This window comes from Penicillium macrosclerotiorum (genome assembly GCF_028827735.1).
Source record: "Penicillium macrosclerotiorum strain IBT 26536 chromosome Unknown utg000008l_segment0_segment0, whole genome shotgun sequence".
Classification (NCBI taxonomy): domain Eukaryota; kingdom Fungi; phylum Ascomycota; class Eurotiomycetes; order Eurotiales; family Aspergillaceae; genus Penicillium; species Penicillium macrosclerotiorum.
The window spans coordinates 2,092,296-2,110,925 of NW_026643087.1; the positions used below are offsets into that span (position 1 = coordinate 2,092,296).

Sequence of the window (18,630 nt, forward strand, 5' to 3'; positions counted from 1 at the left end):
CGGAAGAGCTGAACTAGCGCTGCGGGGGAAGTTCCAGGGCTATCTTATCCTTATCATCCAGGTTTGCTTCTTGTCGATTCTTATCTTTTGCGCTGCGATCGGCTGGTACTTTGTTACGTTGGCGACGCCGAGGGCACTACTACTGCACGGCCGATGGGGCCACAATACCCGGTCTCCCAAGTCTACCATCGGCCATTGGGTTTTCACGGCGTGCGGTGTTGGACTGGGGTTCGGCGTTATGCTTGTTTTGGTTTTCTGCGCCCTTTTCTTTCTCTTTCTATTTGTGGCTACTTTTCAGTGTCAATATTTTCTCTGGCGCATGGGTTTCCGGTGGCGGGCGACCGACAATAGTGCCCGTTCGCTCCAGTACTGGGATTTGGTCTATCCTAATAACACGCTCTCATGACTCATTATATACAATAGTCGCAACCCTTCTCGGCATGTGCCGGGCGCGAATGCAAAGATGTGAAAATGCAGCTGAGATGTGAAAATGCAGCTGCAAGCTGAAAATGCAAACGCAACATGCTGGGACGGGCAATGGCCAAACGGCCATTGCTCATTATTACTCGATGCCCCTAGAAAGATGGGGATAATGTGGCTTGCGAGCGACCCTAACTCGGAACTATGGCGGTGAACCCCTGGCCATATGGACTGAATCTTGCCTCATGGTAGTTTCTCACTTCGTTTGTCGTGGTGCGAAAGCATAGAGTTGTCACGTCACGGCTTTTCGATATCGGGCGCCAGTAGGGTTTGACATGCTCGCCTGCGAGCAGATCGTCTTGAGAAAGGGAATTGCACTGGTCTCCGATAGCACCCTATCAACTGTTAATCCTCAGACAAACAGCCGGTCGCGTCGAGGGGCCAGCTGATCAATTCCTGCCATTCAGGCTCCAGGGAGTCCACGATCTCCCGGAGAATCCGAGCTCCCCAGTTACCCATCCACCACGACTCGCGCAGGTGGTGCAGCACAACTGCGTAATGAGCGAGCACGACCAGGGCGAACGGCTGCCGTTCTCGGACGAGATCCTGGAACCGGACCGGGATGCGGTAAGTCCAGCAGAAGGCAAAGTCCTTTGGCTCGCCGCCGTTCATCAGCCGCTCCAACGAATAGCGTAGATGTTCGAGCGCCTGGTCATACACGTCCGTCTCGTGGGCGGGATTCCGCTCCGCCTCGATGGTATTGTGCCGCCGCAAGGAGAGGATGACGAGGCGCGACATATCCGGCATCGTGGGCCGCGCTTCGTCCGGCCGGACAAGCGGGTACAACTCTCCGGCGGAGACACGATCTATGGTGGTCATCATAGCGCCCACGAGCCACCGTGTCAGCTCGAAGACCTCAAGAAACTCGTCCAAAACATCAGGCGGGCCCCGATCGTCAGTGTCCTCGTCCGAGTCGTCAGTCAAACAATATCCAAACGAAAAGACCAGTAACACGCAGCACAAGGCAAACGAGGCATTGCACTGCGCCGTCGTCAGGTTCTCAGCGTTGTTACTGTTGATGCCGGTCAGGGCATGTGTTTGATGCTCCCGCGCCGAGGCCAAATATCTCCATTTGCGCTCTCCCCTCGACGTGGCGCCTGCCAACTGAAGAGCCGATAGAGCAAGCAACCCATGCCGAAGCGCCGGAAAGCGCAGTGAGAGTTGAGGAATGGCTACCTGCCACAGCGCCTCGGCGGACCGGTCCCGGGCCATGGACCGATAGGTCGTCGTGCACCAATGCATCATAAGCTCGAGATCCTGGAGTGGTAGGGAGTCTTCCATCTCCGGAAGCAGCCGCATCCGTTGCGGGGACGGCGGCTGCTCATCATCCTTGGACGGAGTGGACTGTGGTACCAGGTCAGTCATGGCGGGTGGCGGAGAGGTCGAGGCAACTGATGTAGCAGATGATGAGACACTGGATATTGGTGAAGCACACCGGATCTTGGAATCCAACCGCGTCAGGCGAGGGCGCGGAGGATACCGACTGAGCATCCTGGAATCCACGCAGTGAGCGCAGCTGGATTCAGCGTACTGAACAGTGAGCGGAAGGTCAGCACGATACGTGCGAACATACGACAACCCACGAACGGCACGGTTCAACGGGCGCGAGGGGGTTAAGGGGAGGGAAGGAGGAAGGGGCTTAAGGGCGCCACGGGAATCATGCGGGATGTTCGCATGATGGGCCCTAGGGGCTCTTCGGGGGGACCGGGCTTGTGTTTGAGTTTGCAAAGAGAAGGTAAGATGCGAATTCGCCAACGTACCGGTTGTTCGCATTGCAGGCCTCTTCGTCGGGGTCGCTTATTCGGCCACGAGAGCATGTCGCAGTGGGACGAGACCGGGACGAGACCGAGGCAGTATGCGATGTAGCAGACCGAGGATCAGGTCAGGCCCGAATCTAAGGAATGGGGCGAGCCACAGATTGGAAATCGAAGAGTGGATTGAAAGTCCCGATAGTGTTTGCGAGACAACCTAGTGGTCTTATGAAAATCGGGCGATGGTTGGCGATCTATACGAAGTCGAGACAGCGGCAGCGCCGAGTGGAAGGACGCGTCTCCCAACAAGCCCAAATCGCACTGGATCGCAGTCGTTTCCTCTTCCAGCGGGGCCGGCAGCTACAATATCAGTTTCCAGCATTAAACCCGGAGAGGATTCGTTTCCATTTTCATTTTTCTTGCGTCGATTTTTTTTTTGGTCAAACCTTGCGCAAGTGGAGCCGGAACAAGGCGACATTAGACAAGCACCACAGATCGCCCAAACCGGTAAATGCAGACGCTGTGACTGAATGACATAATCGCGCGGGTCTCGTTCGATTGACGAACTAGTTCACTTGTTGTCGCCGTAGTTGGACGAACTAAAATTATTACCGTAATAACTCTGCTCGGTAGCTTGTCACCGCTCATAAGAACCAATCACTAGTCGGTCAGAGCTAGTTGAGGTCGCGCTCCTAGTCATATTCGGCAGCCGCAGTCTCTTCTATACTCCACTCCGATCGCTAGGAAATCTCGACTCCCGAGTCTATGGAATGCTTCCACATTCAGTCACGATCCTCGCCGCAGGGAGAAGATCTCCTAGGAACCGCGGTAAATAGAAAGTCACTTATCTGTTGAACAGAATCTCCTTTCCTAAAACTTACAACCCGCACAATGGCCCTGTACGCGAGGATATTCCCATTTACAACATCCGGCGAGCCCGCGGGGGGGCCAAAAGCAGAGTGGCCGTCTTGCCACATTTCGTTTGGCGCGCGTGGGGCCGGGCTTGACCTGCATGAAGCTGCTTAAGGCCGGCGCGCACTGCTGATTGGCGGGCCCCCCGAGGATGTGGACTCCCGGACGAGCCATGCGTTTTCCAAATCGGGGCAAACGCGGGATATTATCTTTTCTGCTCAATTGTTCAAAGTTGATCTTTCTCCGGCATGATTGGTGGAGGACTGGGAATTGGTGAGTAGCGGTCCCCATGGCCGTGATCTGCATCGATTCCATGGTGCCTGTTGTGTGGGCCCGTTTATACTTCCGTCCAGTGTCTGTCGCTTTCTTGTCATGGAGGATCGTGATTATTCAACATGCTCTGTTGACTCACCCTAAAAAAGCAAATCAATAACTGATTACTCTATAGTTGGGCGCTGAGATTTGTAGAGCGGGTCTTCGGTATGTTGTCCCCTTGATAGCCTGGCTAAGGATAGGTCCATCGTGAGTGCTCCAGGGCTCACCGAATCGGTTGATACATGGATCCGGACATTTGTCAAGCAAATAAGGCTCAGACAGAGAAGGTGGAGAAGAACAGGGGCGACCGTTGAGTTACGTCAGAAGCGTGAGGAGCTCGAACCGAAGAACGGTTTTAGTGTCAAGAGGTCGAGTTGTACGCGGGGGTTTTTCCGAGCCTGTTATCGCTGCATTGAAAGTGCCTCTGCAAGCCTCGGATCGAATAGAATTGGACACCATCGTAAGGACTCGTCATCGCGTACCCGCTTTGACTTGCTATCTCAGAGTATAGGGGGGCACTATAACTCCTAACTGTCTCGTTGTGATATCAGTTGAATGACCGGGCTTCGCATTGGCCTCTAACGCCAAGCGATCAACTTCGTACCCCGGGCTTCATAGATGTGACCAATACAATGGACCGAGACTGGGATTCAAGCCACCACTTCAAACAAATACGGGCAACTTGCGCGTCCTCTCGAGCAAATGAAATCCACTAGTCCACCTAGACGGCTCATACACGACTAGGATATCGGAGTTGTGGGTGGAAGAGAAGACAATTATAATGAAAGTGATGCCGAGTCACTAATCACTACGTGATGGTATATGGGCAGGCCTTAAGATTTAGCGATGTAATAGATTAGAAATGAAAGTGTCAGTATCCCTCATCTGAAAATCTGGCGATGATCCCATCGAAGAGCTGTCAGTCTTTTTTACTGTAGCTATGTATACAAGTCCTGGGCCAGTCGGGGACCGCTTTGACTTTTTTGCTAGTAAATCGGGATGTTCAAGATACAGGGTAAAGTCAAAGCTCTGGGCTATAGTCTGATTCAAAGGGTCATTGAGGCTCTGAAGAAGACGAATGGCCGCTTGGACCCCGACCAGCTTAGCTCGGACGTGAGATCTTTCTGAATCGCTGTCGCAGATTACCCGCCAGGAAACTTAGATGGCCATCGGCGCCGAGCCTACACGTATTAGAACTCAAATTTTCTAAGAATCAAGCTCTGATGGTGGGTGATCCACATCCCGAGTTCAGCTTCAACCTTCGTTGCAAGTTCAATTTATCTACCAATGGCTTTCGGTAAACAAGAACCCAGGGATTGCGAACACTCAACAACACAATAACCACCAGGGCCGCTTCGGTCACAAGCAAACCAATGCCATCGCCAGCTACTGTGATTATACTTTCTGATTTCTGTCAGATTCCATGCTGTTTCTTGGCACTGCAAAGAACCAAAATTGCCATCCATACCACTCCGACCCCGCTAATCCTTCGGCTCGGAAACAATGCGACACACCTTCCCACCACCACCTCCCAATTAAGGATATGGCGCCCCATGGACAAGCCAGAGCGCTCGGCGCCGTCGTCATTGACATGCGCCACGTTTCTCGGGTCTTGTAACCGACAGCCCTGCCTATGCGCCCGATATGGTTACTCTCTTCGCCTACAGACACCTGGACGGAGTCGGGGATCATGGCCGTTCTGAGGTGTCTTGAATCATTACTAGCCTCCACTCGCCAGAAATTGCCGGTCATTCGACATCACCGGATTTGTGCTGACTAGCCTCCGTAATCTCTGAGTTTTCTGACCTCTTTTTATGATCTCGATCAGAAACGAGGTATCCTTTTGATGGATCGCTCCGATGTCTTTGGCCCTCTTACTGAATCTAGTATCTGTACCACTAGAATCACAAATGATCCCTGCAACGCCACTATTAGGAAATGAAATGGCCTGAGCTGTTTCTTATCCTGCGACCGTGGCGACCGCTCCTGTGTTGTTGATTGCTCTCAAAAAGCCCGTGCATCCTGCAATCCTTCAATGAACTGACCCTTTCTCTCTCGCTTGTACATTCCCTATAATCACCCCCCTTGTTCGATAACTGCTTTAGGTATATGTACTCTAGAACACGCATATCATCTTTCATGGCTTTCCAACCAGTTCTCGGGTATGATCACTGGCGGTCCCTTCATTGCTACTCCGTGGGCTGCGAGGACTACCCTCGTCAAGACAACCAATACCGGCGTTGTGTTTCACTATTCTGCTGACATACCCCCGCTCGCCTTACACACTCCGGTCATATGATGGCCCATGCTCCTTTTTCTGCATTCGGCGGCTACAGAGCTCAGACAGCTCGCTGCGAAATCAAGTAAGCCGCAAAGGACACTGTTCGCACAAGGGTGATGGGGGTGGGGGCTCTTTTTTCTTCTCTTTTTTTCACTTGTGCTTGAGGCCAGAAAATATGAGAAAGGAATCCGCGATTGAAATCATATTCCCAGCGAGGAAGGCCCTTTTTTGGGTTGCCCCATTGCTAGGTTTACAGTCGCTAAGAATTCGCCTACCATTTTTGCCGGTAGTACCAACCAACTGACCAACCAATATTAGAGGGCTTAGCATTCCGATATAACAAGCAACGATCCACTGCTGGTGTCTAGTCATCTCGAGGGTCTACATAGCGCCCCAATATTTGGAGAAGCTGTATTAGACTAACATAGTGTGTTTTAGAAAACCTTTCTGTCAATTAGGCGCCAAAAGGCAACCCTTTTATTCCGAAACTGCTGTGCGACCGCAAGTCTAGACAATCATGCAACTTCCTACCTACGTCCGGACGACACTGGAAATTGTTGATCACTACATCCAGAACCGGATGAGAAATCACTCTTCTTTGCCCAGCAATTATATAAACACTTGTATCTGAAATTGGAGAACAACATGCCTGACACTGACTACCTGTTTTCCCAAATTGTATACCGTTATAAGACAAAACTTGTCTTGTTCACATAAAGAAACCAATAGTGTGCCACGGACATACATATCTTCCGTTCGACCTAAGCGACCAGGGACGGCGGGAGTCATCGCCGCCGTACGACTGCTTGAACACCAACAATGATGAGAAGTTGCGACTCTAAGTCTAGACTGTGTTTTTGGTTTATTTTCTAGTATCTATTTCCTACAACGGAGTCGTATGGAAGCACATATATCTTGAACAAAGAAGAGGAACACTAATTTTGTGATCCTCCAGAAGTGGAGGAAGAGGGTCATGCGCCTTTCCCTCTTTTTCTTCTCTGCGCTAAATAGTATTGGTACTGCATGATATATAAGGTATCAAGGATACTGTTCCAACCAAGCCATTATCACTGATCGGAGGCAACTCTCCCTCAACAGCTGTCAATACCGACTGAACGGGGATGCCCGAACTTTCTATCTGACCGATAATGCTCCGGATATAGTTCCACATCGTGGTCGGCACGACAACTGATATCTCGTTAGCGCCGCGTTTCAGGTAAGATGAAAGGTCCACGCGTGGCGCTGCCAAGTCAACGGGGGGCACTTTTTGCCCGTTGACGTATACCCGTGCGGCGTGAGAAATTGCTGGCAGCACGAGATAGGCGCCGTCGGCGGTGCCAGAAACTGGGGGCCAAGATATGGAGGTCGAATAGTAGCCCAGTCCGGACGCATTCTTCAGGCCGCCAATCTGAGTCCAAGAGACCAGGGAGGATAGGTGGTGGGTGGTATTATGTTTCCTGGCGACAATAGTGACGTCGGAGATATTGGACGGTGCCTCCCAGTGCTCTGCTGTCAGGGTCCAACTCGATAGGGTGGTTGCTGCAGCGATATTCGTAGCTGGAAGGCGCACACGGGTGCCATTCGACAAAACGAGAGATTGGCTGCTCTTGCTAGCCGATACATGCAAGGTCAAGCCGCCGTCCTGGGAGACATCGTATCCGAGAATTGATGTAGGCATTTGGGCAATGTGCTCTACGGAGCCGTTATCACTGTTAGTGAACGCAATCACGACAGTCTGGTTGGCTGCCAGGCTGAGTGGAATTGAGACCCGGTTCCCGTGGCGGATGTAATTGAGCACCGGCTTTTGCTGTCCGGTCCATGGGTCCATGAAGAAGGGCGTTTTGGTACTGGCAATTTCAACAGTACCTGTCGATCCGGGGCCATCGCAGAAGACGAAGGCGTGGTCCATCGCGTGCTGTGCGTCTTCCCGCCACGTCGAGTACCAGGTCCCATTTGTCTGCACGGCAACTTGTGGCTCCAGTCCGAGCGATTGAAGCTTAGAAGCGACTGCTCCTTCGGACACGCTGTATACATTCCGCGACTTTTTCAGATTCTGGATGGCTTTCTGAACGACAGGTGTATTGCTATCATCATGCGTCGAGTAAACACCTGGATCGCCACCACTCAGGATTATTGGTAGCCCAGAGCGAGCGTATTTCTGTATATAGCGTACGCTTTCGAGCGTTAAGTTGCTGTTGCTCGTAATCACCATAGCCTTATATGCAGGACCGTCAGGGCCGAGGATGCCATTTTGAACCTTGGCCTGTGGAAGAGCGAAGTTATCTGGCGAGAGATAGGTGTATGTGTATCCTATATTTGTGGTTGATTAATAACTTTTGATAGTTGTAAAGTTTCTAGAAAACATAAACTGACCGGCATGAATCAGATCTTTAGATGGATACAGTGTCGGGAAATTCGCATTGGTAGCAGACACCTTGTTATAGATAGCCACGTCGATGCGTGGCACGCCCGATTGCTGAAGATACTGCACGCGGGCCGTATAATTCAACACATCGCCAAGTCCATGGTTCCATGATGGCTGCTTATCTGAATAAAGCTCCGAGAAAAGATACTGAAACGCAGTGTATCCCGGCCAGGTCGTGCCGTAGTAATTGCCAGTATACGACTGCCCGTGCAAGACAACCTGGTTGACACCTCCGACGATAGCGCGATTGATGTACGAAAGAAGCTCGCTGTGTGGCAGATTATAAGCTTCCAGCATGACTGCGCCCATCTCATTCGAGATCACCCGCTTGCCTGCGAGATTGGCAGGCCCGGTAAACTGCCGGTAGCCGTCGATGTTGCTGTTAAATTGCAAGCTCTCGCACTCGGGCGCGTTCACGAATGGGATGTTTGCTTCCATGTCCATGGGCAGATTATAGGACACTTGGGCGGACATCTGCAGTTTCAACTCCTTGTTTACCCATTCGGTCAATTCTTGGAGGTAGGTGCGGTATCCGGCGACGAGGGCTCCTCGGAAATCATTGACGTAGCCTAGACCTTGGCTTGGAGTATCCAGGACGCATTGAATATCGCCTGGATTACTACTTTGTGTATTGATGTTATTGTCGCCGTACATTATGAGGGGAAGCATCGGTTTCAGATCATATCCGTATATCGACTGGAAGAGTTCGGGCAACGAGGGGGTCCAGGAGATATTCGACAGGATTTCTATGCTGTCCTCCCAGCCTGAATGAGTATGTCAGTACAACGATGATTGCCTGGTCCTTGGAAAGAGAGCACAATGTACCATAGTTTCCAACTTCCATCAAGAGGTCTTTCACTTCACCTGGGAGTATGTATTTCTCCCAGAACTTGGTGATTGTTCGAGCACCGTGCGCACTGTAATGATCCACAACATATGAGCCATTATCCCAGATTGTAGTTCCCTCACTATTGGCATATTCAAGGTTTTTGTTATGAGTTTGAAGTTGATAAAAGGCGAATAGTCGATAGGATAACGATGTCGTAGGCAGCTCGAGCGATAAATGCCCAGCCGAAGACACCTTGTGTGCCCAATTTTCGAGGGTACCACTCTTCAAAGTCAGATGCAAGTAGGAGCTTTGGCCTGTTCCCAGAAAAGAGGCTGTGGCGCTAGTATCCATGCTGATGTTTTTTGTAGAGACAACTTCAGCAGATACGAGTGCAATAAGTTCACCAGATCCCCATCCAGGAATTACTCCCTCGTATTTCCCACTCTGTGGCACTACTACCGAGAAGGGTTCCTACATCGAGATTATTCGATAAGCCATTATGGAACGTTAAGTTTCTGGCTGCCGGGAACTTACAAGATCCCACTGCAATCCTTCATCTGTCGGGTCTGCTGGCACACCCTGGCCTTGATTTGGACCCAATGGGAAGTCCATGGCCAATCCAGCTTCCTTATGAGCTTTCAAGGCTGCCAAAAACATTTTATGGTATGTTGGAGTGCCAAACCCATCTTTGCTCCAGTTGGAGCCTTCAGGTGCTGCACTCAATTCACCGCCATAGTTATAGAACGGTAGGAACTCGACCCCACCAGCACCGATCGCTCCGGAAGACTTTATATTTTCTTGCACTATCTCCACATCAACGCCAGCATCTGGTAGCCAGTATCGAAATCGAGGGCGTAGGCGCGATGCAGGATTGTCAAACGTGCCTCGGTTCACCTGTGCTGAAGTTTGATCATCTGTATCGGCGACTGTATGCTGCAGGAGCACCAGTAGACCGAGTAGCTTTGAAGCAACTTTCCACATGATACACGGGTCTGGCTTAATCTGTGGTGATTCAGCGCTTGGCGTGTAGTGCTCCAAGTAGTATAATGCTAACAGTAATCGCAAGTGACGCCTCATATGAAGCTTTATATTCAAAAATATCGGCAATTCCGATAGGGATTTCCGCCATTTCGGGCTATTTCATACCGACGATGAGATCACTGATGACAGCAATGATCGTCTGTTCTCATATGACAAATTTCTGGCTAGTGGATTAGTGCCCGGCTTGGGGCAGGTAGAACACATGGAGAGGGGACTGTCAAGGTCTAGTATATATTACCTACCCCACTATTTAAGGCGCTAAGCATGTTAATACTTACAGAAATGGGAATTGAAATATTTTCCAAGACTTTTGTGAGAACCGAGCGCACTGGAATTATCGAAACTCGGTATGAAACTCGACCGAGCCTACAGTGACCCCTTCTTCACCCCCGCGGGGAACCCGGTCTAGTGCGGAGTCTAAAGAGCCCCGGGGGTTGCATGGCCCACATCCCGTGCGGGGGGACATGTAGATTTGATATTTTCCTCAATATAGTAAGCGAACCTTCAGTGCACAAGTGTTCTGCAAGCAACAATGTCGTATTCGTATCACATAGAGACACATTTAGATGGGCAGGTGGATGTTATTCGGCATGAGAAAGCGGGAATTAAGTGCACATAGGTTCTGGAAACAACAGATTCGTATTCGTATTCCCTGCAGATATTCAATGCGGGGTATTAGCATGTATGTTTGTGTCTACGTACAGGGATGTCAGTAAAGTATCGGACCCCCCCTTTCTCACCTCGGCCCTGCGGCAATATTCAGTAGTCAAAGCTTTTCTAGTTTGAGTCATGAAGTACTATCTAGTCGACTGTACGGGAGAAACTTGGAATTACGAGAATTGAATAGAGACTAGGAGCTGAGTTTCGCGAAAAAATTTCATGGAAGACAAGCAAATCAAAGTAAAAATGTGGGTAAAAGTTAGGAGAATTTAGAGAGGACTTATATTATATAACGAAAGGGATAGAACTAAATTGTTAGGGTGCTACTTACATGTTAGCGGCCTGTTGGTCAAGTAATGAAAGAATCAATAGCAATATTGGATCGTTATAGAATCAAGGAATAAAAATAAGGGTGTATGGTTCAATAACTGAATCTGAAAGAGATTCAGTTTGCAAGAAAGGGAGATTCTTCTTCTATATTAGTATTAATGTAATTATTACAGCGTATAATAAGTAGATATCGATAAATGAGATCCGATCGCGTCATATCTCTAGACCATATATCCAGGGTCCGATATTTGTATACGTAATGCGTACGATTCGTATCCGAGGTTTACCCGAATAGCATCAAGTGTCATGGGTTCAATTGTTTGATAACAATATACATTATAGGAAAATTAGCTTTTTCCTAAGTTTATATATATATATCAATATTATCTTATCCAGTAAATCCCTATAAGTTCTCATTCTAAATATTGTATGAATGGATCTAGAGCTGACCCAAACCTCGCATCATATGTATTAAGTTGCACGGCCAGCCCAGCTCGAGCTACCCTATCATAAATCCTAGTAGAACTCCAGCCTCCAGGTTTTTTGACAGCTTCCACGGCACGTGAACCACTTGCAGTCCCTCCCCTACCTTGTTGAGAATAGCAACAGGATTGTAGGCCAGTCACGACAAGAAGCCCTCAGTCTGCTTCAGTTATCCGAGTTAGCTGAAGATATGGTCTGTGACGAAAATCCGCCGATCTGTATCCACTACCTCGTATGGTGGCGTGTTAAACTCAGACCCAGGTTATACCAGAGGCTATTAGGATGAAAAGATTGTGTTCTAGTGTCTCAGAACCATTTTAAAGAGCGACAATGCTCTGCTTTTTTTCAAACCTCTCCCCTCTAACGCCAAGAATTGCTAGCCTATGTGTACGATCTCACCAGAACATCGACATTGCTATCTCGAATCCAAGATGGCCTCTTACTCAAGTTCTCCTATAATTCCAGGTCTCCTACATGAAGAGGTCATCATGGCAAAGAAAAGTTTGAGCAGGACGAAAAACAGGCTATTTTCATGGACGCAGTGAGCTCATTTCATTCCGCCCCTCCTATATCCAGTATCCAGTACAAAATAGTATGACAAAGCAAGTTTCCCTACCTGGCGGTTCGGGCCGATACAGCGCCCGATACAGAAGTCGCCTTTGCGGTTGGATCCCATTGGATCAATAGTCAAGCTATATTAAGTATTTGCGGAAGTGACAACCAGCGCGTCCACAGTCCAATCGATGCCGACCTTGAACCATGGCTTTCATTCAATCGAGTCGAATGCGCACGGTCCAAACCGATCTGGATCCTTTCATAATCCAATCAATACACGCCATGCTACTGTAAAAATCCTGACTGAAATTCATTAGGCATACATCTCATATCTTGGTGACCCTGGAATTAGTGAAGCACCGATTGGCCATGCCTTTCGTCAAACCCGATCGCGAAAATTGGGTTTGAACTAATCTGACGTGCGGAACCTAGCGGAGGAGACAAGTAGTACTACGACAACGGGGTTTGTATTTCTTGTCAAGTCTATGATATCACCTACAAAGCTATTGGGATTATACCTAGACAAGTTGGTTGACTAGAAATATTCTGATTCATCTATAAAAGACCGAGGATGATCAGCATTTCCTTCATTCTTAAGATCGCTTTTTCTTTTAAGTATAATTAAATTGAAGGACTACCTTTTCTATATAAAATATGACTCCAAAGGACGGTGCTCGCTTCGACTTTGTCGTCGTCGGTGGAGGTACTGCTGGCAATATCGTCGCAAGCCGGCTTGCAGAAAATCCGGCCGTGACCGTTCTTGTTCTCGAAGCTGGAGTAGGAAATTCTCATGCCATTGATGAGATTACAACTCCCGCTGAAGCAATGAATCTTCGAAATAGCAAATATGACTGGTCTTATAAAACAACAATGATCAAGCGTGATGACTATGAGCGCGTGGAAAAGCCCAACACACGTGGTAAAGCTCTCGGTGGTAGCTCCTCATTAAACTACTTTACCTGGGTTCCTGGATGCAAGCCAACATTTGATATGTGGGAAGAATATGGAGGGAAGGAGTGGACGTGGGATCATCTTGTTCATTATCTTCGGAAGAGTGCCACGTATCATGACGACGAAAGAAAATATCCAAAAGAGCTTACCAAAATTGGTCTCGGCGGCCCGATTCCAATAGCACACTCTGAGCTTATTCCGGAGATGCAGCCATTCCGTGACTTGCTCACAAAAGCGTGGAAGTCGACAGGCCATCCAATCACAGAGAATGTCTTCGACGGTGAACTAAAGGGCTTAACCCACAGTGTTAATACGATTTACAAGGGTCAGCGATCTGGGAGTTTCTTGGCCCTTCAAAACAAGCCTAACATCACCGTTCTCGCGGAAGCTCACTCTAAATGTCTTCTTATCGACAAAGCTGATCGCTCTTGTAAGGGTGTGACTGTGATCATGCCCTCTGGAAATGAGCTAAGCTTCTACGCTACTCGCGAGGTGATCGTCTCGGAAGGAGTATTTGAAACCCCAAAGCTTCTAATGCTTAGCGGCATCGGCCCTAAAGAGGAGTTGAGCAAGCATGGAATCTCCCCAATTGTTGATTCTCCTCACGTTGGACAGCATCTACAGGACCATCCTGGAGTGCCATTCGTTCTTAAAGTGAAAGATGATTATGGAATGGATGGCCATGTCCTTCGCAAGGGTCCTCAGCATGATCAGGCAGTTGCGAAGTACAAAAAGGACCATAGTGGGCCAATGGGATCCGGATTTCTTGAAATGGTCGGGTTCCCAAGAATTGACGACTACCTGGAGAAAGTGCCAGAGTACAAAAGAGCAAAGGCTTCGAATGACGGCAAAGATCCTTTTTCTCCTCTGGGCCAGCCGCATTTTGAGCTTGATTTTGTTTGCTTATTCGGCAGTGCCTTCCAGTGGCACTATCCTACCCCCAAAAAGGGCAGCTATATGACCGTGATGGTTGATCTCGTTCGCCCTATTTCCGATCCGGGCGAAGTCACGCTAAACAGCGCAGATCCCCTGCAACAAGCAAATATTAACCTGAATTATTTCAACAATGACCTTGATATCATCGCTATTCGGGAAGGGATCAGGTTCAGCTATGATGTCTTGAAGCACGGCGATGGCTTTCAAGATATTATACTGGATGAATATCCATGGGAAATGCCGCTGGATGATGATGAGTTGATGAAAAGAACTGTGTTGGATCGGTCGCAGACTTCATTCCACCCCTGTGGTACTGCCCGACTTTCGAAGACCATTGACCAGGGTGTTGTGGATCCTGGACTCAAGGTCCATGGTATCAAGAATCTACGTTTGGCAGATGCGTCTGTGATTCCCGTCATTCCAGATTGTCGAATTCAGAACTCTGTCTATATGTGCGCCGAGAAAGGTGCTGATGCGATCAAGCTGGATCACAGAGACATCTATGCTTATTAGTCGTCTGCTGCAACTTCTACTCTACATTCATTTCAGATTTCAGGGAGGTCAGGTTGGTCAATGTGTGATCATTGCTTTGAAAAAAAAAAAAAAAAAAAAAAAAAAAAAACAAGGTCAAGATACGCCAAATTGCGTTAAGGTACCATTTGGATCTGGAAGATTATTCAAAAAGATGGGGTGATAATTTTAAGCAAATCGCAGCCACGAAACATTCCACATTCTTGAATATTCAACAAAAAGCTTGCTTCATCGAGAAATCAGCGCTATGAGGAAGGAGAAAGATTGCTCTCAGAGTTCTGCAGATATTCCATTCCCTCTGAAATCAAACTAAATAACGTATTGAGAGAGAAAGAAAATAAGAAATATAATGAGATTAAGATTGAGCTTATAAGTAAACTGAAGAGCCTAATAAATTAGAATAGGTAACATCGAGAATAAGAATTCTAAATCAAAAAGGCTTCTTCCGAAGAAGTTGTTGATTTTCTCCCTACTCAGGCTTTTTCAGCTTTCAGCATGAATACAGCCAATTGTGCTTGGACGATCCATTCGATGCTGAGGTTGCTGGCGTTTACCATCTCTAGGCCGCAGCCACATTGCATAAAAAAGCATCTGGGAGCCGAATCTGTTTTGACGTTGTCGATATCGCCCATCACGGGCTTCGCTGACCTTAGTGCCAAAGGTACTAAGGTAAGCAGGTCCTCAATTCAGATGTCCCTTAAACTTGGCATTAATGCAGTCCGATGGCCATCTCCACTCACTTGATCACCTGCGATAACGAGACCATTTTCGAAAGTTCTTCGGGGCTCTATGAGATGAATTTGAGAGGCAGGCACGTTTGTGTCCCGGGTCAAATGGCACAACGCTACTTCCCAGAATCCAGGCATTGAATCTGCCATTTAGCCGTTGATCGTGTGGCTGTTCTAGCACAGAATTAGATTTCTGTCGAGGGGGTTATTATAAATCGTTAATTTGATCGGTAAGGTATTTTCTGAATCTGGCGTATGATGCAGGTGAGGCAAAAGATTCTTTCTGCTTCAACGTAGACCGTTTCTTGCCAGTCACCTTACCATCTCTTGGGACTTCGTCAACACTGAGGTATTACTGCATGCAAAAGAAGGAAAGTTTTATCAAAAAATCCCATGCTCCTCTTTACAGCAGTATTACCTGCGAAGGGCGAAGAGCATGCCTGCCCTTTGCTATTTGAGAGGAATATAATACCAAACTGATCAAGAGATTTAATCAAAAATTGATGCATCCTACACCTCCACCGCCTGCTGCAAAACCTCCGCTAGGCGATTCGGCATGCTCAAAAATGGCGAATGGGAGCTCGGGAGGCGATAAATATTCTTAGGGCCACCCATCTTCGACGCAAAAAGCTCTTGGAACGGGGGAGGCAAGGCACGATCTTCCTCGCACACTATATAGGCGCAGGGAATGTCATGCCAAGGTTCATATGTTGCCTCTCCCGAAAAGACTGCACGGGAAGTGTGCTGTGCCAGCGAGTTCCACTTTTCCTGGTTTTCAAGGGGAATATCATGCCAGCCAATATCTCCAGCACCGTCGGCAAGGACATAGTCACCCTTTTCATGAGTTAGGTGTGGTTCAACAACGTATATTGTATGCTTCCATTCTCTTGGGTCCGGAGAACACAATGCAGTGGATAGACTCACCTCAACCTTCATCCAAGGCAAAAACTGTCCGCCTAGCATACCCAACAAGCTTTGACCATTGTCCAAGGCAAATGCAGCCAGGTATATAACCTTGATCACTCCCCCTAATTTACCCTCTTTTGCCCGATCTTGTTTGCTCAACCCATCGACAGCGCAGGAAGTCACAACGCCACCGTAAGAATGACCCACAACAACAAGATCACGACCCTCGTCTGCGAGCTTTATCAACACATCACGGAAAGATGTGACATCGTCCGACAATGTCTTAGAAGGGGGCTCAGCGCCAATAGAAGGGTGCGCCGGGCACTCGGAAGGATAACCGAGATCATCTAGGCGGGAGCGGGTGGCATCATAGACGGCCGGAATTACCCATGCACCAAGGGAGAAAACGAGTGTTGGCTTACTCATATTTTGACAGTCCGGTGACGTATATTTGAATGAAGTTAGAGGATATTTCACGTTGAATGAAGTTAGAGAATATTTCGTGAAAGAGAGAAGGCAAGAAATTTGAGGGGCGGACTTTTCGGCTTGTTAGCGTTTCCTCCCGGGCCTGTTATCCTTTCAGGGGGAAATGCCAGGTAGCCGTCATCGGCAGTTGGAAATTGACTTGGGTTGAAAGTTTCATCTAATCTCAATGACTGCGCGCCGTCTCCTTCGGCTCTGGCTAGCCGGACCCTATGTGGGCCCTCCAATCCATCTGCGCCTGCCACGGCTCAAATGGATCAATGAGGATGAGTCTAGGAGTTCCGGCCCCCTGGGGCGGCTTTTAGTATGCATAACCAACCTATAGGCATTCTACATACTGACGCGTTCAAACATTAATTACTGGGCCCAGTCCTTCAAGCAACCCTGGTCTTTATGTTATAGCAACACCCCTGTCCGAACTGCAATTTATTCCAGTGGGGACTTTTTCGATGCTTGCTGTTCTTGAAAACTGCTCCTGACACCATCTTGAAATCATAATGGCGTCGAGTGATGCTGAGCAGAGCACTCAACCAAGGCAGCGTATCACGACAATTGTGCTGGCTGCGCTGGCCATTTTCTTTTTGATTCTCCGACTGCTCGCCCGGAGAGTAAAGCAGATTGATTTGGGCGCCGATGACTGGACTCTGATTGCTGGCTTGGTTCGTTCTTTCGGCATCCACATTGAAAGAGAAAAAAAAAACCTTTAGGAAACCCATAGTGATTTTGTTGTAGGTCGGGGTTCTAGTTGTTGCAGGTGTCAACCTTGCGTGTATGGTTCAATTGAAATGTCTTGACAAGCTCTGGAGCTAACAGCTTTAAAGGTGTCCAATATGGTATGGGTAAACACACCGACACCATACCCGAGAACAGAGCAATTATGTATTATAAGGTATGATGTAGACTGCGTTCTTTGTTTTCTCAGTGTGATACTTTGCAAAGGCTAATCCAATATTCGTGAAGCTGCTCTATGTTTTCGAGCCACTTTATATCACCACGGCCGGCATCATAAAAATATCGGTCCTCCTCATGTACCGTCGGATATTTCCAGTCCGCTATATCAAAGTCGGCTGTTATATCCTTGGAGCGATCACCATTGCTTGGGTCATTTCCATTGATCTCCTTGCAATTTTCCAGTGCACTCCGATTTCTAAAGCGTTCAATCGGGCACTTCCAGGTCATTGCATCGACCTCAAAGGTGCGCTTATTGGTAACGGTGCGCCAAATTTTGTGACGGACATATTTATTCTGGCCTTACCGGTCAGGCTCATCTGGCGCCTACAAGCAAGCTTGTGGCAGCGCTTGTCGGTCATATGTGTGTTCTTGACTGGAAGCTTGTAGGTATTCCTGAAACGTCACCTCTTTCCCTTTAATCTGTGTTGAGAAGAGAACGATTTACGAACCCCACTAACACTGCTCTTTTTGGATAGTGTCGTATTTGCCAGTATCTATCGCTTCAGCCTCATTTTCCAATTCGAAATTACCGACATCGCCTGGACACTCGCTGATGCACAAACTTGGTGCGTGGTCGAAATTGCGGCTGGAATTATCTCGGCTTGTCTACCAACAACGACTCCTCTTGTCAGAATTTGCACCAGTGGGCTTGTTTCTAAAGTTCGGACATTATCGAGATCCAACCTCACGCGAGGCGAGGATGAAACCGCGCGAACAATTACCGTTAAAGACGATGTCATAATCGAGACAGATAATGCACATCGCGCCATGAATGCAAGTTATGCATTGTCGGAAATGAGTCCTGGTACTCGAGGAAGTTTGCATCTGAAGGGCAAAGGGTGGACGATGATAACCGCCGATCACGATAAAGATTCAGCCTAAATGTGCTGCTATTTATGAAGTTTGCTCGTACCAAACAAAGCTAATTATGCGAAATATGTCCCGTATGCTTGAATGACATGAGTTACGTCAATCTTGTACAGGTGTACATGTAGATTCGGTATCCAAGCCACTGTACGGGCACTGTATGGAATTGGAAGCCAATGTCGAATTTTGCTGTACCAAGAAGACAGGAGGGCTCC

The 18,630-nt window shown here is 48.3% G+C and overlaps 5 protein-coding genes across 5 annotated transcripts; 2 read left to right on the forward strand and 3 right to left on the reverse strand.

Annotated features, from left to right (window-relative positions):
* Positions 1-825: 825 nt before the first annotated feature.
* On the reverse strand, positions 826-2,253 carry N7462_008927 (uncharacterized protein; the record flags this gene model as incomplete). The annotated part of the gene is made up of 1 exon (XM_057080641.1): positions 826-2,253. One exon carries the CDS (start codon positions 2,251-2,253, stop codon positions 826-828), a length of 1,428 nt encoding a protein of 475 aa, XP_056930969.1.
* A 4,489-nt stretch (positions 2,254-6,742) lies between these two features.
* On the reverse strand, positions 6,743-10,122 carry N7462_008928 (uncharacterized protein; the record flags this gene model as incomplete). Its single annotated transcript, XM_057080642.1, has 5 exons — positions 6,743-8,049; positions 8,113-8,928; positions 8,990-9,464; positions 9,528-9,995; positions 10,048-10,122. The coding sequence occupies 5 exons, from the start codon at positions 10,120-10,122 to the stop codon at positions 6,743-6,745; spliced, it is 3,141 nt and encodes a 1,046-aa protein (XP_056930970.1).
* Positions 10,123-12,716: 2,594 nt separating this feature from the next.
* N7462_008929 (GMC family oxidoreductase) lies at positions 12,717-14,462 on the forward strand (the record flags this gene model as incomplete). Its single annotated transcript, XM_057080643.1, has 1 exon — positions 12,717-14,462. One exon carries the CDS (start codon positions 12,717-12,719, stop codon positions 14,460-14,462), a length of 1,746 nt encoding a protein of 581 aa, XP_056930971.1.
* Positions 14,463-15,718: 1,256 nt separating this feature from the next.
* On the reverse strand, positions 15,719-16,540 carry N7462_008930 (alpha/beta hydrolase; the record flags this gene model as incomplete). The annotated part of the gene is made up of 2 exons (XM_057080644.1): positions 15,719-16,042; positions 16,133-16,540. The coding sequence occupies 2 exons, from the start codon at positions 16,538-16,540 to the stop codon at positions 15,719-15,721; spliced, it is 732 nt and encodes a 243-aa protein (XP_056930972.1).
* A 554-nt stretch (positions 16,541-17,094) lies between these two features.
* On the forward strand, positions 17,095-18,430 carry N7462_008931 (uncharacterized protein; the record flags this gene model as incomplete). Its single annotated transcript, XM_057080645.1, has 5 exons — positions 17,095-17,256; positions 17,330-17,366; positions 17,419-17,486; positions 17,558-17,931; positions 18,025-18,430. 5 exons carry the CDS (start codon positions 17,095-17,097, stop codon positions 18,428-18,430), a joined length of 1,047 nt encoding a protein of 348 aa, XP_056930973.1.
* Positions 18,431-18,630: the final 200 nt, after the last annotated feature.